Here is a 23,336-nt window from a genome sequence, read left to right as displayed (position 1 = left end):
ATAAAAAATATGAATAGACTAACTACCAGTACTGAATTTGAATCAGTGATTAAAAACTCCCAACAAACAAAAGTCCAGGGCCAAACGGCTTTACAGGTGAACTCTACCAAATACTTTGAGAAGAGTTAACACTTATCGTTCTGAAACCATTCCAAAAAATTGCAGAGGAAAGAATGCTTCGGAACTCATTCTGTGAGGTTACTGTCACTCTGATACCAAAACCAGATATAGATATCACAGAAAAAAGAAAATTGCAGGTCATTATCACTGATGAACATAGATGCAAAAATCCTCAACAAAATGCTAGGCAGCGAACTCCTAGCAATACACTGAAAGGGTCATACACTATGATCAAGTGGGATTTATTCCAGGGATGCAAGGATTTTTCAATTTCTGCAAATCAGTCAGTATGATACATCACATTAACAAATTGAAGAATAAAAATCATATGATCATCTCAATAGATGCAGAAAGACTTTTGATAAAATTCAGCATCCATTTATGGTAAAAACTCTCCAGAAAGTGGGTATAGAGGAACATACCTCAACATAATAAAAGCCATTTATGTCAAATCCACAGCTAACATCATACTCAATGGTGAAAGCATTTACTCTAAGGTCAGGGACAAGACAAGGATGCCCACTCTCACCACTTTTATTCCACATGGTTTTGAAAATCCTAGCCACAGAAATTAGAGAAGAAAAAGAAAGAAGTAATCCAAATTGGAAAAGAAGTAAAACTGTCACAGATTGCAGCTGGCATAATACTATACGTATAAAATCCAGAAAATTACTACAGCTCATCAGCGAATTTGGTTAACTTGCTGGATACAAAACTTAATATACAAAAATCTGTTGGCATTTCTATACATTAACAACGAAATAACAGAAAAAGAAACTAAGGAAACACAACAGTTCTGCTTACCATCTGATTAAAATGAATAAAATACCTAGGGGTCAACCTACCTAAGGAGGCAGGAAACCTGTACCCCCAAAACTGTAAGACATTGATGGAAGAAATTGAAGATGGCCAAACAGATGGAAAGATATACCATGTTCTTGGATTGAAAGAATTAATTGTTAAAACGACCGTGCTACTCAAGGCAATCTACAGATTCAGTGCAATCAAGATACCAATGACATTTTCCAGAGAACTAGAATAAATAATGTAAAAATTTTTATGGCAACACAGAAGACCCCAAATAGCCAAAATAATCTAGAGAAAGAAGAATGGAGCTGGAGGAATCACACTCCCTGACTTCAGACTGTACTACAAAGCTACAGCAATCAAAACAGTATGGTACTGGCACAAAAACAGACACACAGATCAATGGAATAGGTTACAAAGCCCAGAAATAAACCCATGCGCTTATGGTCAGTCTACAACAAAGGAGGCAAGACTGTACGGTGGAAAAAAGACCTAAATATAAGACCAGATACTAACTCCTAGAGGAAAACTCTTTGACGTAAATCACAGCAATATTTTTTTTTTCGGATCCATCTTCTAGAGTAATGGGAATAAGCAAAAGTAGACCAGTGGGACCACTTAAACGTAAAAGCTTTCACACAGCAAAGGAAATCATAAACAAAATGAAAAGACAACCTGTGGAATGGGAGAAAATATTTACAAATAATGTGACTAATGAGATCAGTTTCCAAAATATACAAACACTCTTACAGCTTAATATAAAAGCAAACAACCCAATCAAAAATTGGGCAGAAGACCTAAATAGACATTTCTATAAGGAAGACATCCAGATGGCCAGGAGGCACATGAAACAATACTCAGTATTGCTAATTGTTAGAGAAATGCAAATAAAAAACAACATCAGTCAGAATGGCCAACATAAAAAGTCTACAAATAATAAATGCTGAAGAGGGTGTAGAGAAAAAGGAACCCTCTCCTGCACTGGTGGGAATGTAAATTGGTGCAGCCTCTATGGAGAACAGTATGGAGGTTCCTTGAAAAACTAAAAATAAAGTTACCAAATGATCCATCAGTACTACTCCTGGGCATGTATCAGGAGAAAACTCGCGGTTGAAAAGGTACATGCACCCCAATGTTCATAGCAGCACTATTTACAGTAGCTAAAACATGGAAGCAACCTAAGTGGCCATGGACAGATGATTGGATAAAGAAGGTGTGTGTGTGTGTGTGTATAATGGTATATTACTTAGCTGTAAAAAAAGAATTAAATGATGCTATTTGCAGCAACATGGATGGACCTAGAGATTATACTAACTGAAGTCAGAGAAAGACAGATATCTTATACCACTTATGTGGAATCTTTATAAGTTTTCTTTAATTCTGTTAATTTCTTTAAAAGACATGTTTAAAGTAAAGATTAACACTGCATTCTGATGTTTATGACAAATGTAGATGATACTTGTATCTACAGTGACACAAATTATAGGGAGATGTAGCTGAACTATATATATCTTTATTTTTTGTCTGCTATGGTTTTCATTCTGTTGTGGAAAAACCACTTAACATGAGGTCTACTCTCTTAACAAATTAACAAAAAGTGCACTATTACTTATGTGTAGAATCTTAAAAAAATGATATGAATGAACTTATTTACAAACCAGAAATAGATTTCCCCAAAATAGAAAACAAACTATGGTTACCAAAAGGGAAAGGCAGAGTTGGGGGATGGATAAATTAGGAGTTTGGGGTTAACGTCTCCTGTATATAAAATAGATAAATAGTAAGGACCTACTATAGCACAGGGAGCTATATTCAATATCTTGTAATGACCTATAATGAAAAACAATCTGGGAAAGAATATATGTATATAGGTATAACTAAATCACTCTGCTGTACACCTGAAACTAACGCTACACTGAAAGTCAACTACAGTTAAAAAGAAAAAAATTTATCCCAGGCAAAGATTGTCCAAGTCAGCGAACCTGTTAGTCTTTCTGGGCCCCCCAACTCACCTTTTTTTCAGGTGGTTGGATGGTGGGGATTATGCCCCTTAAGCAGGGAGTAACTTTGGAGGTACCACTGTTTTTCAGTTATTTTAGATCTGTGGGAAGAGCTCGATCAAGTTGGGAGGAACAGTAACGTTGTTTTCCTTCACCACAGGCTGTTTACTCTTTGGCACGTGCACTCAGCCTTGGCGCGTACCCTTATTCCTGCGTAAAATAGCTTCAGTTTTCTTCCAGAGTCTGAAATCTTTTCCCTTTCCCTCCGCAGAATGCCAGAAGAATGTATTTTAGATCTTAGAGGACGCTTTTGTCTAACTAGACTCTTCTGTCATTCCACCTGGAACTTTTACCTCTGGCCACAAAATGGTGATCAAATACGTCTTAGGACACAGAAGTAGTCTGTTAATAGATTAGTGAGTACATTCTGAGGAAATGTACTCGGAATATCCAGAGCTCTCACTTCCTTAGATACCACCCAACTCTTGTTACTGGTTATGCTGTCTGAAATACAACACTAAATGGCATAGGATATAAAATGATTTATCACTTTGAGTGACTGACAAGTGTTTTTTTCCTTTAGCTGGACTGTAAAGGTTTTCTGTGAGTACAGTGCTTAGAAATATAAAATAATCCAAGGAACTTTGATCATAAAAACTTCTAGATTTTTTAAGGGAAAAAGGATGAGGGCGGGGGCTGTGAGAACTCATTCTGAAGGAAGAGCTCCTAGTGTATTATTTCAGCAACAAAACAAATGATAGTATGGATTTTAACTTGTAGGATAAGGTAAATATCAATGAGTTCATATTGACAAAAATAATTGAATGAATGAATAAATGAATTTGAAGAGACAGCTCTCACTTAAGGAAGAATTCCAGTTAATAAATGTGGAAGGAAAAAGAGAACTAGAAAATCACCATTAGGCCAAAACAGAACAGTAGCAATATTTGCAAGGTCTGTGTTTGATTGCTAAAGTTAGTGTGTGAAAGTTTGAGGAGAAGCAGCATATTTGTATATATAGTCACAAGATAACTCTTCTGAAGTCTTTTATTTAATAGATAATAACTTTAAGGTGGAGAAACCTGACAGATACCGCCTTACCCAAGTGGTCATGGTTAACATCTCTGGGGGTGAGACTTGGACACATCAGGAACCCCTTGCTGTGATGCACTCAGGAGGACACACATCTTTGCCATGATGTTGTCAAAATATATAACCTCATTCTGATCATAAGAGAGCCCCAGTTGAGAGATATTTCTACAAAATAACTGAGCATTACTCTTCAAAAGTGTCAAGGTTGTCAAAGACAAAGAGACTGAGGAGCTATTATAGGTAGAAGGAGGCTAAACATGTGGACGCCCAGAAGGGAGGCTGAAGGAGAAAAGGACGTTCGTGGGGAAAGTAGTGAGAAAAGTGGCCAGTTTAGTTAACAGTATTGTGCCCGTGTTAGTTTTCTGGTTTTGATGATTATATTTATATGAAATGTTAACATAGAAGGAGCTGGGTAGGGATATATGGGAACTCAGTCCTGTTTTTACAACTCTAAAATTAGTTTAAATTTCTTTTCAGACCTCAAAAAAAAAAAATCTCCGTTGTACCTTTGCAAGCTAGTGAATCAAATTTTCAGCAAATCTTTGAAGAAAGTGCACTTGCAGCATTTTAATTTAAGAAGGAAGAAAAGCCCTTTCAAAGTCATTTTTGGAACATACAGAATCCTTACCTTGTCGGAAGCTTATTATAGGCCATGCAGATTGGCTTCATTTTGATGCCAAAGTCAGATGCTTTGGAGTGGAGTACCAACTTGTAAAGTGCTTGTATCCGAATGATGCAGATACATGCATGTATGCACTGTACCGTCATCCCAGTTTATCTGAGTGTCCCTTTTTAAAAAGCTAAACGTTTAGATAAATCTTTGTAATTGGAGGGCTTGCTGGTAGTGTGAGAATCCCAGGTGATTCTACAGTACTTACTCTAGTGATAATGTGGTTTCTCCAAGGTTAAATAAGTAGACTTAATAATTGTGCAGCGCTTTGAGAAGTCAGTTACTACCCAAAGATCTTTTTTCACTTTGATAGAGAAACAGAAGACCGAGAGCATTCCTAAAGGACTTAGACTTGATTTCCTAAGAATTTTGTGCCGGGTATTTGAAAATATAGGCATTGCAGTACAGAATGTCACAGCACAGCCTGCATTTTTCATACCTGTATGGTTGTAGGTGGGATGTGGTTTTTTTGTATCTGTGTGGAGTGTAGGTGGAATATGTGAAGTAGCTGAATTTGAGGTAAGAAGAAAGGTGAAGAGTTGAGGGGCGTGTATGTGACCTAGTGAAGGAATGGAAGAGAAACCCTTCGTTTGGATGGGCACATCCTTGCCTGGCAGATTCAGACTTGTTTTCAGTCATCATTTGCTGCATCTTTCAATACTGGAAGCTTGCTCTTTCTCTTTTTAATTGGTATACTATTCTTTGTTTTCCTCACTTTCCCTGGCTTCATTTCTTCTTCTCAGGGTTCATTGGGTGGGCCGGGTGGGTTAGTGCAGAGCGCGTAAAGTTGGGATAAACGCCTCTAGCCTTTTTGCTGTTGGACCTTTGGGCTTTTTGGTCCCTTCAAAAACATCACAAAGTTATTAAAAAAATTTTTTTTAAATACCACAAGGTTGTGAGAATTACGAGATGATACATGTAGGGCACTCAACACAGTGTTGCTCCATAGGAAGCATTTCCTCACCTATTAATTTTCTTCAGTTCTAAACTGGGAGCTGTTCGGTCTCTGGGGTAGGTAAATTTTATTCATTGAGAACCTACTATGTCCTAGACTTTTTGCTCCGGCATGGCAGTATCAAAGATGAGTTACAGGGTCCCTCAGTTCTGAGGCCCAGAGAGACTGTTAAATACAAAATTTGAATAGTGTTATGTGACTTGCTGATACAGCATATGGTGTCTGCACCACACTGTACAGAGAACACACATTCTTGCAACCAGCATCAACTGAGCTACTGTTGGGAAACATGTAATTATTTTGAAGCAGTTTGGAGAGCGTAGCATAAAATGTGAAAGGCCAGGACTGCCTCAGAGATGTACATAATCTGGTGGGAAGAGACAGATGAGTAGGTAATGATGTAGAACATGTAAGTGGTGGAGGTGTGTCAGGGTGGTCTGGGAACCCTGAACATCTGGCCATAGACTGTTATTTGTGGGAGAAATTGGAAAAGCAATGGTGTATAAGCCGCTTTAAAGTAGTTGTGAGCTTTGCAGATGAAGTATGAGGAAGGACATTTCAGAAGCTAAGGGATCAGCAGGTAGGCAAATACAGCCAGTGATAAAAGGTGCTGTCTGAAAAAGAGAAGGTGGCTTGAGGCAGAACTCAGGAGCACCCTGGGGTGGTGAGTGTGGAGGGGTGGTGAGCTAGTGGGCAGTGTTGGCACTAACTCGTGAGGAGCCCCACCTATCATGCTCAGAAGTGAAGATGGACTTCTGTGAGCCACAGCCAGTGGCAGAGGTTTTAAGCAGAAAAACAGGCATTGCAACTTACTTGTTTGGACCTTTGGTCCCAGTGGCCTCACGTAAGATAACTAGAGGGAAGACTGAAAATGAGCAGATAGGACATTGTGGAGGGAGAGGTGTGAGCCCTGAACTAGAGCGGAGGATGATGATGGAGATGGAGAAGTGGAGGTGAGGTAGCTGACGTGGGTAGCCCACGTTCTGAGATCCTGTGGCATGTGGAGAACGAAGAAGAGGAGAGGATAAACCCAAGTGTTTCCAGGAAGCTGTTCTGAACATGGCAGCAGTCAGTGTTTGCCCCTGAAAACATCAGATGGCACCCACTATGGTACTGCACTTGACTTCATTTCATCAAACTTATTTGCTTAGGAAAGTTCTTTTGAGAATTTTGCTGAGACAGGAAAAGGAAAGGTACTCACGGGGAAGGGCTGCACAGAATTACCTTTTTTAAAAAAAGAATTACTATTTTATATAGAAATGTTTGCTAAGGTAATGTCCTAAACACCACTTTCTCTGATCCTCCTGAATCGAGTAGATACAATCTACAAAGAATTGATAGTCAGAATTTTTCAACAGATGTTTTCTTTGGCTAAAGTGGATTTTGGTACTTGTATGTCTAATTTCTTAGGCACTGAGATGAGATGTATACTGGGACCCTCCAGGGATATAATATGTGACTAGCATCAGTCCCCTGTAGCCGAGGGTTCCGTGTCTGAGAATTTATTCAAGGTTGGATTGAAACTGTTTTGAAGAAAGGAAAAGAATCACAGAAAGTTTCAAAGAGCGAAACTTGAATTTTCCGTGTGTTGGCAACTATTTAAATAGCATTTAAATTATAATAGGTTAAGTGATCTAGAGAAGATTGTAAAGTATACAGGAAGATGTCCATAGGTTATAAACAAATACTATGTCGTTTTGTATACGGGACCTGAGCATCGCGGATTTTGGTATCCCTGGAGGTCCTGGAACCAGTCCCCCTTGGGTGCCAAGGGATGACTGTATTGATGGCGTATCACAAAATATCCTGGTATTTATTCAAGTTTCTATTCCTGTCAAAAAAATTCTAATTATTTCGCAGTGTTCTGAGAAGTGTTTCATCCACGTGTAGCAGTTATGACCATCGTTTAATTCAAAGGCTTACTGTACTGTTTACATTGCTGTGTGGATCCCTCTTTTCACCTGTGCCACACAGTTTTTCTGTCCCAACACAGCAAAATCATGTCTATTGAGTGAAAGGGATTCTCAAGCTCAGTGCTAGTGTCTCTAGCTGATAGAGTCTTTCAGAGTCTTCACCTTCATTCACATCTAATTTTTTAACCATTTGCAGTAATAAAATACCCTAAAAATTACCTTCCCTTTCTGGAACTAAAGACCACGATTAGCCTGAAGTGCCTGAAGTATAAGATGACATTAGTTGTCAGAGTTCTAATTGTATAGAGACCATCCAATAGTCTTCCCTGAAGCATCTGGTGATAGATCAGACTCGTCTCTTAAACGCAGAAGTTGCTTTACATTTTTACCTTTGTTTTTTCTCCCTAGAATAGGTGCTACATATTAAAATAATGATTTTTTTATATTATTATTTAAGATCTGAGCAAAGATATGTTTCCGACCAAATGTGTGGTGCGTAGCTCTGTAGAGTTACCAAAGACATGTTTAATCAGTGCAACTGATACATCTTATGATGGGTAAATCTATGTGCTGCTGTATACAATGCAGAATTTTATTTAATGAAACTCTTGCAAAATGTTTGGGAGGCTTGATCCCACAACTTAATTTTAAAAAAGGTGGAGGGAGGGTGTAGCTCAAGTGATAGAGCGCATGCTTAACATGCAGGAGGTTCTGGGTTCAATCCCCAATGCCTCCTCTAAAAATAAATAAAATAAATAAACCTAATTACCAACCCCCCTCCAAAAAAACCCCCACACAATATCAGTATATTCAGAGCTCTTAGAACTCTTGTTTCTAAATCCTACCCTCTTATTAGACTGGAGAAAATATTACATGTGTTTTTGGCAGATACCTTTTGATAAAGTTTTGATGGGAGAAATGCTGTTTTTTTGCTAGGCTGCCTTCCCATGTTTGTCCGTATTTCTATTCTCCTATTTTATGTTTTTGTATAGAACAGTGGTTCTCACCTGGGAGTGATTTTGCCACCCAGAGAATTTTTGACAGTGTCTGTCAGAACTTGGGGAGGGAGGTGCTGCTGGCATCTGATTGGGCAGAGGCCAGGGATGCTGCTAAACACCCCTCAGTGCATAAGCACGGCCCCACAGCTAGGAGTTAGCACATCTAAGATAGCAGCAGTGCTTGGTTGAGAAGCCCAGCAGTAGACATCCTTAGGAAGCAATGAGAGGCTTTCGGAAAGTTTTGATTGCCAGTGATTTACGAAACTCATTATAACGTGATAATATGACCATGAACTAGCCTGTTTTTTAGAACTGTTATCTTCTAGTATGTATGTTTTTGTTTTAAGGATTAGATTCAAGGGAATCCTTCTGATTACCTTAATTTAGTCCAACCTTTCAATTTTACAGGTGAGGAAACCAAGACCTGAAGAGGGAAATGATTTGTTAGACTTTGGATTTCTTTGAATTATCTAAATAGTTTTTTTTTTCCCTTTGAAGAATTACTAATTCTTTTGTGTGCTTTGTAAGTGCCCATTTTTGAGCCATGAACTATAATTTCAAAATGGTTAAATGAATTTTAAATGGGATCTCTGATAGCTGTAAAGTAATTTGCAGAGCAGATTGGATTGCTCTAGTATAGTGTTTCTTGGAGAGAGAATGACTTGATTCATCATCAAGTTTATTTGCATCTGAAAATATGGTTTGCTTAGAGATTTGTAGTTTCTGAGATCCCTCTTAAAATTATTGGTGTGATTTATAAGGTAATTGGGGGGGGGATTGGGAGAGATCATTTCCAAATCACTAAGCCAACAGTATACTTAGTAAAATGTACCTCATGCAAACTTGCCTGGACCTTAAGAACAAACACTCTATTTAGTTGTCTTTATTAAATATTGAATACAAGTATCTGAGCTAAAGGATCAGTGAGATCACTTACTAACTCTGTTCTAATGCCTTTTATCAGTAAGGAAACTGAAGTTTGAAGAGAGCATGTAATTCCTCCAAGGTCACTGACTTAGGAGAGGGCTAAGGCATCGCACCTGCTGAGTCCTGTGGTCCGGCTTGTTTGGCAAGAAGCAGCCCAGAAAACACAAGGGACCCTTAACAGAGATCTGGGCCATTGCAATCTAATGCCTTGTATTTTATCAGTTCTTTGGAAAATAAGCATATACCCAGACACATGCAGAGTGCGTAGTACCCTGCCTTGGCGTAGAGTAGGCACCAGGAAAGGTCTGTTTAGTGAATTTGGAAATGTAAGTGAGAATGAAAGGTGGAACTGGAGGAGGAGATGGCACAAGGAATGTTACAACTTTTCTGCTCCTTTACCCAAGGGCGCTTTGGGAAGCGGGATGCTGGCCCGGAGAGGAGGGATTTGGTGCCTGCAGGGGCTTCCTCCTAAGCGAGCTGTGTGTCCACCACTTCTGTGGTCACAGTCCCAAAAGCTGCCGTGACGCTTGTGCTGTCTCAGGTGTAACGGCGGCCCTAAAGCACTGCTCACAGCAGCTCCTCAGTCAGCAGAAGTCTCTTTTCGATCTTACATCAAAGTGTTTTACTGTAGAGTATATTGAAAATAAGGAGTAGCGGTTAGCTATCCTTAAAAAAAGAAATGCAGTTAGCCATCTTCAAAACAGGTCCGTTTTGAAAACAGCTGAGGAAGCATTTTTCTTTTTATGATGCCAACCAGCACATTTTGTCAGTGGGCTTGCTTTTGGGGAAATGCTGTGAGAGATCTACAGGGCGTACTTATTATGAGACATTTACTTAAAATACTTGAATGACCACAACAAAATTCTGATATTTTAGGCACCACAAGGGAGAGGAAATGAAACAGAGCCAGGTTTACAGTCAATGGTTGGAATACTTCAAGCCCACTTCTTGAAAGTTGTTCTTATGTTTACTAAATTTAAAATTTTTCTTTATCTTCAAAACGTTTTCTTGACCTTCATTTGGAGGTGATGCTGCTTTTCATGGTTTGTTTGTTTGTTTGTTTGTTTTTTAAGTTTTCTGAGAGACAATTTAAGCTTGAGGTATTTTAGAAGTTGTCTTCTAAAGAAAGCCTCTACTTTCCTGGCCTGTGATGAAGCAGCAGACTTGCACAGTAAAATAATTGATGTGGTCCTAGGGTAGCAGTTCTCAAACTTACTGGTCAGAGGATCCTTTGCACTCTTTAAAATTATTATGGACCCCAGTAGCTTTTACTCACGTTGGTTATGTCTATAGATGCTTTCTGTATTAGAAATTAAAACTGAGCAGTGTTTTGAACACAATAATATACAGACTTGCAATTCACTAGTTGTCAGAGCAGTGGTGTCATGTGTCGTTTAGTCTTTGGAAAGTGAAAAGGTGAGTAATGTCTTAGAATTATTATGGAGATGATTGTTAGGGAACTAGTTTGGGCCTTATAGACCCTCCTGAAAGTGTCTTTGTATACCCCCAGGGGTCTCTGGGCCATACTCCGAGAACTGGGCTCAGATATCTGTACATTGCTGCACAGAGGTTAGTTATAAGATAGAGGTTTTATTTTCAAGAGTCAGAACCACTTGTAGCCCCTTTTACTTTCTGAATATATGCTCCTCAGTTGCAGAGAAGTTAGAATACAGACAGTTACGGTGCTCAAGTATTTGTTAGATAAGTGTGTTTTCAGGGCGTAAGAGACATTTGAGTACTCAGGAAGACAATTTTAAATCTACAGTAGAACTTTTCAGATTCTGCTGTTTATTAAGTTAAGGAGGCTTATGTTAGTTCTGTTGGAGCCACTTGTCCTAACCAACTTGTGTCTGGTAAGGGTTTGTGTAGTACCACGTATATTGTAAAATGAAATCTGGTAGCCTCCCCTAAAGGCATCTCCTTTTAAAAGGAATATCTGCAAAACCATAGTTCTCCCCAAAATAATGCAGAAAAGCTGGCAGCTTTATCAGTGAGGCTCCTTAGTGTGGCTGTTGCTACCAGGCAGTGTGATTTAACTTCTGGACACTAACTTGTTCCAAGGAGTTCTGTCTCTAGAACCATTTCCTTAGGGCAAGGCTTACCAGCTTCTTTCACTTGTAGATCTTTTCATTTGCCCTCCAGTATCTGAGGAAGGGTGATAGACACAGCTACTGCTGGAAAAAGTAGTGCTCTGGAATGTACGTCACTTTAAAGGGAATTACTCTATCTGCATGTTCTGTCTAAGTGTATGGTGACAAGAGCCAAGTGGCCCTTACCCAAGCTCAGTAGCACAGTCTGGATAAAGTCCAGAGGCTGTCCTTACTCCAGAGTCCAGCTCTTCCTTTCACCTGGGAAGATGACAGAGGGAAAGATACGTGACTTAAAGGGAGTGGCTTTTTTTTTTTTTTTTTTGATAGTGGAGTCAGATTTGAGTAGGAAACCAGTTTTCTGATACGGAGTGGAATAGTTCTTCTGCCATTCAAGGATGCCAGTCGAGGATGTATACTGATGGGTAAAAGTGATCTGGAATAAGAACTGAGACCCCTTTGGGCCACCCAGTGGCTCATTCTAGAAGATGAGCCAAAGGCTTGAGGAATTTCATGAAGACAGGTGTTTACATGAGAAGGGAAAAAACTATTTAGGAGAGAAAAGAACAGCAAGAAGGGAAACTATTTGGGGAGCAGAGGGAATTAAATAATGCCATGTAGTGTATGATCTCAGCAAAGTTAAGTGACAGAGCATTTTAAAGTACCCACATTATAATGGTAATAGGCTTCAATGACGGTCACAAGGCCATGGAGACTCCGTATTAAGCTAGTGCAGCATGACCTGACATTGTGGCAGGAGCAGCTCTGGGGAGGGCTGTGAGTCTTGATCTTTCCAAAGCAGAGCCAGCTAGGTCTGAGTTAAGTTGACATGGGCCTAAACCAGCAAGCTGAAAGGGCACCCTAGTCACTGGGACTAACAGCTGGTACAACAAGGGCTTAAATTTCCTGCTTCAGGGAAGAATTTGATTGGAGCTGTTGTGTGGTTTTGTCTTCTCGTAACTGAACACATGAATATCTGTCCAGCGGTCTGTTAAGATAACCAGTCCTTTAAAATAGTGGCAAAGAAAACACCTAGAAACTCCCTGGGAATTTACTGAACCAGATTATCTGCCGTATTTATTTCCTCGTCTGTCATTCTTCATTGGGCTGGATTGAATCCCATTGGTGATTCTTAGTAATAACTGCATCAAATAGGAAAAGGTGCAGAAAATTTTATGAGATTAAAATCACTTATTGCAAAGCTCTCAACCTAGCATACCAAACTAATAGTCTAGAGAGTCTGTTTCTCTAGGGTCTAGTTGTGAATCCTCTTTTTTTCAAACTGGGAATATTAGTGGCTGTCTAACATACCTTTTAGAATTGCTGAGGATAAAGTGAGGCAATAAGTTAAAATATAAGTTCAGCTGGAAAGGAAAGAGCTCTAGAGGGAGCTTAGTTACTTCATATCTGTTCTGTCTGTGCATTTCTAGATTAAAAAAGTCTTACATCACCTTTAAAGATCTCATGGTCGGTGGTGTTGGAGCTAGAATCCTGACTTCTGTGTTCTCACAGCATTTCTCTGCTTTATTTTTGGTATTTAAAAAATACATAGTGGATCAGGAGTGGGGAGGTAAAATGGACAGAAGACAGGTTGTTCTTGTAGGGCCTTTTTTCTGTACCCCTCACCAAAGCTGGAAGCCATCAAGTTGTGGTTGACAATGTTGGGATGGACAGACTCTGATGCTGGTGACACTTATTGCCTTAGAGGGAACTACAGGCATTACCTGATTTAAAAATGAAATATATTCCACAAATGTATTTGCAGTTTAATTGTTTCAACTCAGAATACATTATTGTATGCAGACCAGTGCAGATGAAGATCAGATTTACTCACATCATTTATGGTTTTAACAAGGTACTTTTGCAAAGAAAAAAAAAGTGCAGTTTATAAAGCATTTGTACACATTTGGCCTGTGCAGTTCTCTGAGGTTGGATCAATTATTCCTATTTCATTTTCAAAATACTTCAGTTGGCAGATGTTATCGAATATTAGCTGTGCAGAGTACTTTGCTACATTCCCAGCTCAGGGAGGGGGTTTCGAGGGCATCAGTAGTACAGAAATTCCGTCATTGTTAGATGGGGGTAAGGCCGACCCAGTGCACGTGTGCAGGATGAACTTTTGAGCATAGAGACAGGAAAATAGGTCCTGTGGAGAAGTCTTCTAATTGGTGTGATCTTTCATAAAGAATCCTGGGCTCCTAATAGGGTAAGCTAAGTGGAAAAGCATTCTCAGAGTGGTTAAATCCTTGAAGTTGCTAATTCTTCAGTTAACAGATTGCCAAGGCAAGGAATTGATTGGGGGGAATGGAAATGGAAAGGCAGTGTCCAAAGAACTCATGTTGACTTGGTGAAGACATTTTGTAAGTTGCAAAGTACTCTTTTTTTTTTTTTAATGGATGAGTTGATTGTCTGATTGCAGAGTCTTCCGAGTATTCTAACTAAAAGTGGAATTCTGCAAGTGGGCAAAATGCGCAAATGATAGTTCAAGAAAAGCTGGACGTAATCAAGGAAAAGAAATGATTTATTATTGTTCTTTGTTGCCTGAACAACAGGAAGATGCTTTTGTCTCATTGCTCATTGTGGGAGCTAAGATGTAAAGCAGCGCGTGAGAAATGATCTCAGAGCCCACATTGTGCTGAACACACAGTGGAATAGGACAGGGTTTGCCCGTGTCCCCACAGTGCCCCTTGTGCACATGTCAGAGCAGTCCAGGAAGATAGCTTGTTTCTTGCTCTCATTTATGTTCATGCATGCTTGAACTCTGCAATTTTTCCTTGTCAGAAATTAACAGTGTCCCTAGATAAAGATTTGCTTCATGTTATAGAATCAGCTCTTCTCTGAAATATTAGCTGTTTAAATGCAAATAGATGGACAAGATTTCCTGATGTCTGATTTTGAAGTTTGACAGCAGATTTTCATTTTTAAACTCTATTGAAATGGCAACAATAAGCTTATAAAATAATTTTAAGATTTTTTTCATTAAAAAATACAGTTTTGAAGAAGAAAACAGAAAAAAAAACTTGTTGGTTGCCAAACATACTCATAAAGAAATCCAGGCGCCCTGTTATATACTGTAGCGTTTCTGGTCCAGTAGGGTTTTTTGCTTGTTTTTGTTGGTGGTGGTTGATTGGCGTCAATTTGAGGCTTAGGCACCAAAACCTATAAGCCATGTGCTTTGATCTAATACTTTCCACTGTATTGTGAAGGCTCTTAATTACCTACTTAAGATATATTATTTGAGAAATTTTATGATTTTGTAGAGCCCAGACTCTCAACTTTGTGTGGAAGGATTGACTTCCTGCAGTATGTTGCCAGTTCTGCCCATTAAAGGAGCAGTTCACAGTGTGTTGTGACACTTAGGACTTCATTAAGTACTGTAAATCTGTGGGAGGTAACTATTTCTCACTGATCAGCAGTGTTAAATATCATGATAAGGGTTCATTCCTTTCAGGAAATGCTGCATAGGCGTTGGAAAACATTCCTGCCAGCTCCTCTCCTCCTGCCCTTGTCTCTTCTCTTAAGGACAGCCGAGTAGGCCTCTTCTTGCGGGGGCGGGGGGGGGCTCGTGTGCGTGGTGGGATTCTCGGCCAGGTGTCTAAGGGACTGTAGCCTGAATTGACCTGGGTCTTTCATCCCTAGTATCCTGTGCCTGAGTCACGTCACCCTCCCTACCCACTGCACAGATCACACACACACACACACACACACACACACACACACACACACACACACGAAACTGATTTGAGGTAAAAAGTTCTGGTACATCTGGGTTAAAAATCCCAGCTTAGCCACTTACTGTGAGCCTTAGACAGGTTTCTTAATCTTTCTGCTTTCAATCATCTCAGTTTGAAAAGTGAAGACGACAATGCCTGCTCTCAAGGATGTGTGCTGAATTTAGCTTCTTAGCGTGCCCGTCCTGTGATGGCTGTGAGACGGTTCTGCCTCTGCTGCTTCCGGGGCAGGTTGGACGGTCTTACCTGGGGAGCCCGGCAGGGCGGGGGCCGGGCGGGAGTGGGGTGCGTGTGGCCCTCCTTTCACAGGAGATCAGAGGGCGTTGACCTGGAAATAAGGAGGGGACGAATGACAAGGGCTGCCGGGGCAGTTCCGACAGTGTGGCATCTTTACTTCCTCTTAGAAGGAGTAGAACGTGTTAGAATGGCTGCTGCCGCCTTTGTTAGAACCTGTGTGAATTCAAGGTTACCTTTCACACGAGGGCGTGTGTGTGTCTGTCTGTCTGTCTGTCTGTTACCGGGACTTAGAGTACTCTCCCCCGTTCCACTAGGGGCACTTCACATCTGCTTGAATCCGTTGCTCAGTGGCAAGCGAGGCCGCTTGCGGTCCAGGCTGAGGTGTCGGTACCTGTGACTGGGTTTCATGCTGCGCCACCCGTCACCAAGGCCTGTGTTTGCTGCCGGCCGACAGGAAACTTGGCCCTTGGTTTGCTCCTTTGTTTTAGGTTTTGTGTTAAAGCCACACTCGCACGGATCCGGCACTGGAACCCTCAGGACAGGCCCAGTGGCTTGCACGCGCGGGCTCGCCTTGATGACGTCATAGGCGTCTGTCCCCGCCTTGTCCTGTATCCTCATCTTTTCAGCCACATCACAGCCCCTCCTAAGAGGTGCTCCAGTACGTGCTTAACTTAGGTTCAGTGTGTCATGTAACTAGCAGCTCTCCTTGTTGGTTTTCCTGCAAAAAAAATTGCAGAATTATTTGAAAAAGAAACTTGGTGGCTTGGTTTTCCATAGGTTGGTTTTTGTTTTTGTTTTTGTTTTTTCCATTTCTGTTCCTCTGCCACTGGCTCTCTCATTGATGAGCCAGACCAAGTCCGTCTGGTTGTTTTTCTCTGGCCAGTGCTCCACTGAGGGGAGTGAGAGGTGCTGTAGGATCTGAAGGGAATCCTTACGTAACGGCGGGCAGTTACTTCACCTCATTAGTGACCCACTTGGATATTTATTTCCTGCGTTGTGCTTAGAGAGCTTATTATATTGTAAACGTCAACCTAGATAGGAATGTCTTTGAAAATTAATAGTGTATAGGAATGGGCATAGGCTTTCCTTTCTCCCTTTTTCATTTGGGTCTGAATGGTAATGCATTGAGAGAAGCTGTTGGCACGACTTACTGTTTGTAAACAGTAGTGTTAAGAGCCAGTGTCAGTTGGAGATTGGCACGGACATAATGGTTGATGGCACAATGAATGTATCACTTGTCTAAGTTTTTTTTATAGTGACTTTCAATCTTCACCCCCTTGGGAGCTACTATGAACCACAGTTACCTTCTATTTATTGCTCTATATGTGTTTTCTATGCCAGTCACAGAGCTGCAGGGGAGCAGATCAAGTCAGAATAATTAGATTGAGGAGTGAATGTCACACTTTTAATTTCATTCTCTTTTCAAGGGATTACCAGTGTCTATTTAATAAAATGAGATTAACGCTCTGCAGCAGAAGTATTTGAAAGCTGTCAGTCAGTATAATCTTGACAGCTGAAAATAAGTAGTGCTCTAACCACTGTTAAATGTTTTATTGGCTGAAATTCTTGACTGCACAGGGCTGTGTGTGTGTGAGTACAGGTGTACACATCATCAGCGGTAGATGTACAGAGTGTGGATATTAAACAAAAGGTTTATGGACTTAACCATACTACCTAGAAATAATATAGAAATAACACCATATAATTTAGCCCTTTTTTGAAATATAGTTGATTTATAATACTGTGTTAGTCTCAGGTGTATAGCAAAGTGATTCAGTTTTATTTTTTTCAGATTACTTTTCTTTATAGATTATTACAAGATACTAACTATTTTTCTCTATGTCATAGAGTAAATCCTTGTTGCTTACCTATTTATATATAGGGTGTGTTATCTGTTAATCCCATGTTCCTAATTTACCACCACCTTCCCTTTCCCCTTTGGTAACCATAAATTTGTCTTCTGTATCTGTGAGTCTCTCGTTTTGTAAATAGATTAATTTGTACTGGTTTTGTTTGTTTTAGATTCCACATATAAGTGACAATATTTGTCTTTCTCTAACTTCACTTAGTGTGGTGTTCTCTAGGTCAGTCCATGTTGCTGCAAGTGACAATAGTTGATTCTTTTTTATGGCTGAGTAGTAGTCCATTGTATAAATATACCACAACTTGTTTACCCAGTCATCTGTCAGTGATTGTTTCCATGCCTTGGCTGTTGTATATAGTGCTACTGTGAACACTGAAGAGCATGTATCTTTTCAAATTAGACTTTCCATCTTTCTAGATATGTGCCCAGGCGTGAGATCGCTGGATCATACGTATAATTTACTTTTGAGTTGCCAGATACTAGTAATAAAAATACCTAAGAAATTATGAGGCCAAAATGTTAAAAACTGAAGAAATTAGTAAAGCAAATGATGATGCTTTTTTTCCTTGAATGTTTTAGAAAACCTCGGATCAACTCCCAGCTGGTGGCACAGCAAGTGGCACAGCAGTACGCCACCCCCCCACCCCCGAAGAAGGAGAAGAAGGAGAAGGTAGAGAAGCAAGACAAAGAGAAACCGGAGAAGGACAAGGAAATTAGTCCTAGTGTTACCAAGAAGAACACCAACAAGAAAACAAAGTAAGATCCTGGGTAACTCAGTACAGTACTATATTATTTTGCAGGTGAATCAGAAATGTGATTGAAATACCTCTTTTTGTATCTCCCCTTTCAGACCAAAGTCTGATATTCTGAAAGATCCTCCTAGTGAAGCAAACAGTATACAGTCTGCAAATGCTACAACAAAGACCAGTGAAACGAATCACACCTCAAGGTATTTGAAACTAGAATGAAGTGCCACGCTGCTGCCCTGATTCACCTGGTCATAGGCAGGCAGGAGCCTGGGGTGGTTTTATGCCTATGGGTTTATAGGCTGAGAAGGGTGTGGGACTGTTAACTTGCAAAATACACGCACATGTACATGAGCTGCTTTTATATCACTGTGGCCAAAACAGGGGAAAGAGAAATTGATCATAATTTTGCAGTGGTCCAAAGCTTTGCTAACTGTTGGTGGCTTCTATTCTTGCTAAGCTTAGCCAGCAGATTTGATACTAAGGGTTGATATGTGTGCTGTTAGTGTGGGTTCATTGCCACAGTGTTATGAAGTCTGTGTGTGTGTGTGTGTGTGTGTGAGAGAGAGAGAGATGTTTGGCCAGGAATCCTTTTTAATCTGTAGCTTATTGAACAGACTGTCCCCCTGTGGTGTCCCTTTCAGGCCCCGGCTGAAAAATGTGGACAGGAGCACTGCACAGCAGTTGGCAGTAACTGTGGGCAACGTCACCGTCATTATCACAGACTTTAAGGAAAAGACTCGCTCCTCCTCGACGTCCTCATCCACAGTGACCTCCAGTGCAGGGTCTGAACAGCAGAACCAGAGCAGCTCGGGCTCAGAGAGCACAGACAAGGGCTCCTCCCGTTCCTCCACGCCAAAGGGCGACATGTCAGCAGTGAATGATGAATCTTTCTGAAATTGCACATGGAATTGTGAAAACTATGAATCAGGGTATGAAATTCACATCCTCCACCTGCCCATGCCGCTTGCATCCCTGGAGAATCTTCTGTGGACATCGACCTCTTAGTGATGCTGCCAGGATGATTTCTGCTTGCCATGGGCATCTGGCCACCAAGGAATTTCGCACCCTGACGATTACTCTTGACACTTTTATGTATTCCATTGTTTTATATGATTTTCCTAACAATCATTTATAATTGGATGTGCTCCTGAATCTACTTTTTATAAAAAAAAAATCTGCTGTGCACAATTTTCCATGTACATTACAACTGGTTTTTTGTTTTTGTTTTGTTGGGGAGGGGGTGGGCTGGGAGGGGGAGGGATCTTTTATTTATTGTGTTCACAGACTCCATCCTTTCAGCATATCCTTTTAAGTTTAGTTCTTCCTTCCAGTTATACTATGTACTATCAGTTTTGATATAACTATATATATATATAAATATAAAATTATATATAAAGGGTTATTTGAAACCAATCCATGGCAACGCTGGTGCTTGATACACTGTGAAGTGAATACAACATTGAACAGTCACAGATCTGGGACAGTCCCTTCTATGAAAGTGCTGAAATTAAATCAAAATCAGTCTTACGTGAAGTATGTTCCAGCCCACATGGGAACTTGACTCTCATCTGTCTAAAGAGTACTGGACGATAGAAAAATATATATTTTTTAAGCAATGTGAGCTCACATTTAAAGACTGCTCCAGATAGCCTGCATTTGCGGTGGAATAACTGACAAATCACAAGCGGTTTAGTTGGGAGGGCTTTGATCGTTCAGAAGTAACTAAACTAGCTCCAGAATGCCAAGTATTCGTGTAAATTACGGTTACATGTTAACATTGCTGTTCTTACATAAGCACTCATGAAAATACGGTATTCTGTAACTCGAATTCCATCCATTTTCCAGACTTCTCCTCATGTCTGAGGTAAATCTATGAAGTGTCTCTTAGTTTTAGGATTAAAACCGTCTAAACTGTTTTTGGTCCATCCAAGAAGCAAACCCCTGTGTCCACTTTGCACGTAACATCGCAGCAGTGGTTTGTGTGATCATTTGAAATTTGTTTGCCTCATGTCTCCTCGTTTCCCTTACCCTACCAGCTCAGTCGCAAAATGTCTTTCTCTTAAAATTTAGCCTTGTCTGTTTGACTGCACAAAGGTTATCAGCCACACAGCCAGTCCCGACATGGAGCTTGTCAGTGTCTGGAGACATTTCCCAAGTCCCCGCCGCGGGAAGGACCTCCGTGGTGAGCGGTTGAAGCGCTGGCAGGCAGGGCTGCAGGGGGGAAGCTCCTGCTTCCTGAGAGTGTGTGATCTCTTTCTTCCTCGACATAAAGACAGCTTGAGTCAACTCAAAAACAAAACAAAACAAAACTTTTTTTCACTTTTTTTTTTTAAACTGTCTTGCAAAAACAATTTAAAAAAAAAAAAACAGGAAAAGGAAAAGGACCACTGGTACGGATCCACCCCTCCTCATTTTTGAAATGTTTTATTTTGTCTTACTTTGTTTGGTTTAGGGTCTGTTGTGTTTGACTTTTACATTCATTCGCTGAATTCATAGACTAAATTTAGAGTCATTTCAAGCACGGGAACTTGATGTCACCTTCCTTTATCTGACCATTCTGTTTAGGGACTTTCTCGGGAGGGCGGCAGGTTGGTAATGAAATACCATATTTTGGTGTGAAAAACCTGGTTTGCTTAAGAATAGAAGTAACTTCTGTCTGTGGAGGCAACGAGTAAAAAGAACAATTAACAGCTTGATTTGAGTAGCCAACAGGAAAGGCTCCTTTCACATTTACATTAAAACTATTCTGTAGTCACTAATGTACCATCATTTAAATTCTGTTCTCAAAGGTGTAGATGATAAAGCAGTGCCATTTGTTGCTGTGGTCCTACTCTCAAATGCACGGACAATGTTCCCCCCTTTTAAAAATACCGCTTGTATCTGGGATGCAAGCTGTGCTTACCTTTTTAAATACATTTTTAAAGTATTTATTAATGAACCAAAGGAAATCAGATGCTTTCTGTAAGCATCAGGCTATATAATACATAGTGATTTGACTATGACTTTTAAATCCACATTTTAATATTAGTGGGGTATTGCAAAGACATTCCTTCTAAAGTTTTAATATTCCTTTTATTAAGGGTCTCAGGGAGGGTAAATTAGTCAGCCATATTTATTTTCCAGAGATGTAAGGAATTGCTAAGTTTTTTAATTAACTTTTTAAAAAAAAAACTTAAAATGCCACCAAACTCGTGGGTTGCACTGCTTTTGGAACCAATAAGTGTTGGTATGCACTTTGTTCAGAAACACTGTGTACTTTTTCAAAATTAGTTTCATGTAAAGTGATTGGACCCCTAGATTAGTGGAAAAAGCTGATTAACCAGCTACTCATAGGCTGCTAATTAATTCATTGCCAGTGTCTTGGTTTTTCAGTTTTGCCTCCATGATAATTCAAGAATAAATTAAAGGATGGGGAAGGGTGAAGGAAGGGAGGATTGCTTTAGAACAGGTGAGATGACGAAATTGCCATTTTGCTAGAAACTGCAGCTCACAGTGGGACTTCTCAGCAATCGGATGGTATTGGGCCCGTTTTTCAGCTGCTGTTGTGAATTCTTTTACGGTAGGTGATAGGGACTTAAGGCTTAATTTCTGAAATGATGACATCCCTCAGGCATGTATTCTGGAAATGGAATTCCTGTAACTCCTGCGTTTGCAGTTTGCCCTACAATTAGTAGGCAGCGCGTAAAACACTAGTGTAGATGATAAAGGTGTATGTTAAAAGAGGACCAGAAATACTTGGTATTCGGCGGCACAGTAAGCAGGTTATGAAAACAAACAAACAAAAAGCACAGTGTTAACACTTGCAAGTTTCCATTTGTTTTAATACCACAGGATCTTTTCGATCTTTCACACTCGTGCGTGCGCACACACAGAGCTTAACTGACCTGCTCTGCTTGAGTCATGCAGTTCGGAAAGGGGAAAAAAAAAAAGGTAAAGACATCTTGACACCCAGAAAATATTTTAAGCAAAATCTTTCAGTTTCAATTTGGATAGTTAAAAACATTGGCAGAAGCTTCTGTGAGTTTAGTTCCACTAAGATGTTTCACCTGCCTTATCAAGACCATTCTCAGTCTACTTTTTTAAGCTACCGTATCTTAAATTATTGAAAATTTATTAATTGCTGAATATATAATAACCTTTGCTTGTATGTAACCGAAAATGGTTTAAGAGCCAACATTTAGAGTATGACAATGGAGCTGAACAGTTTTTAATGCGCAAGCAGTTCTGTTCTTGTGTATGACTTGTAACCTTAATTTACTGTGTAAAGATGGTTACATTATTTCCTTAGCTTTGTTTGTTGGAGACAAATAGAGAATGCTTGTTAAGTATGTCAAAACATAATCTTGTGAATTTTTGTTAATGTATTATACGAGCTATATTTTTCATTTGCCCAGAAAGACAGCTTGTATAACGCTTTTGGAAGTTTCTGCTCTGTAACGTCTTTAGAGCTGACAGTCTGTTAGGTTTGTTTTTTTCTTCATGCTAAAGTGTCAGTTTGGTGGTTTTGTGAACTGGTCAGAGATTCACAGGTCTTAAATGTTTTGGGGAAATTTATATTGGACACTGCTCTTTGTCTAGCAAATAAAAGATGTTAATATATTCCTGTTACTGGCATGTGCACGACTATGTTATTAGAAGCCACTTTATCATTTCCCTGCTTTAAATAGAAATGTCTATTTATGAATTCTGCTTGTAGTTTTTTCACAAATAAAATAGTAAAATTTACATTGAAATCTTTATTTTTGTGTGTGTAGATTTTAACCCGGAGGAAAACAGTTACTTTTTACACTCATTTTTTTTTTTAGCTTGTGTAGTATTTCCAGTGGAATAGGAGGTTAAAAACTTGAATTTTCAAGATACTGAAGTTGATTTGGGTGTCTAAGTCCATGGCTCAGAGATGCAGCAGAAAATATAATTGAACAAGAGAAAAACTGAATTTTGGAAGAAAACGAGCCGGTGTCTCTAGGCGGAACCTTTGAGATAGGTTGCTTAAGGACATGGAGACGATGGCTAACTATGATTAATTCAGTGTATGACTGAAAACCCTCAAAAGAACTGGGTTTTGGCCATCTCCAGTTAGATCAGTTGTGACTCTGAGGTAAAGGAGGTGCACTGTTTAACCTAAAAGCCACACAAACAAAACCAGCTTACTGCCCTGCGCTAGGGAGACTGCCGCCGAGACAGTC

At 39.9% G+C, this 23,336-nt stretch overlaps 1 protein-coding gene across 1 annotated transcript in view; it reads left to right on the top strand.

Moving 5' to 3' along the window:
• The window catches only part of RYBP (RING1 and YY1 binding protein), a 71,517-nt gene extending 48,642 nt beyond the window's left edge, over positions 1 to 22,875 (top strand). The window contains exons 3-5 of the mRNA XM_072941711.1: positions 17,981 to 18,157; positions 18,252 to 18,350; positions 18,792 to 22,875. Coding sequence (XP_072797812.1) covers positions 17,981 to 18,157; positions 18,252 to 18,350; positions 18,792 to 19,044 — 529 coding nt within the window. The 3' untranslated portion in view covers positions 19,045 to 22,875. The remainder of the gene's footprint in view (positions 1 to 17,980; positions 18,158 to 18,251; positions 18,351 to 18,791) is intronic.
• Positions 22,876 to 23,336: the final 461 nt, after the last annotated feature.

The sequence above is a fragment of the Vicugna pacos genome, chromosome 17 (genome assembly GCF_048564905.1).
Source record: "Vicugna pacos chromosome 17, VicPac4, whole genome shotgun sequence".
Taxonomy (NCBI): domain Eukaryota; kingdom Metazoa; phylum Chordata; class Mammalia; order Artiodactyla; family Camelidae; genus Vicugna; species Vicugna pacos.
This window is presented reverse-complemented; position numbering and strand designations above follow the sequence as displayed.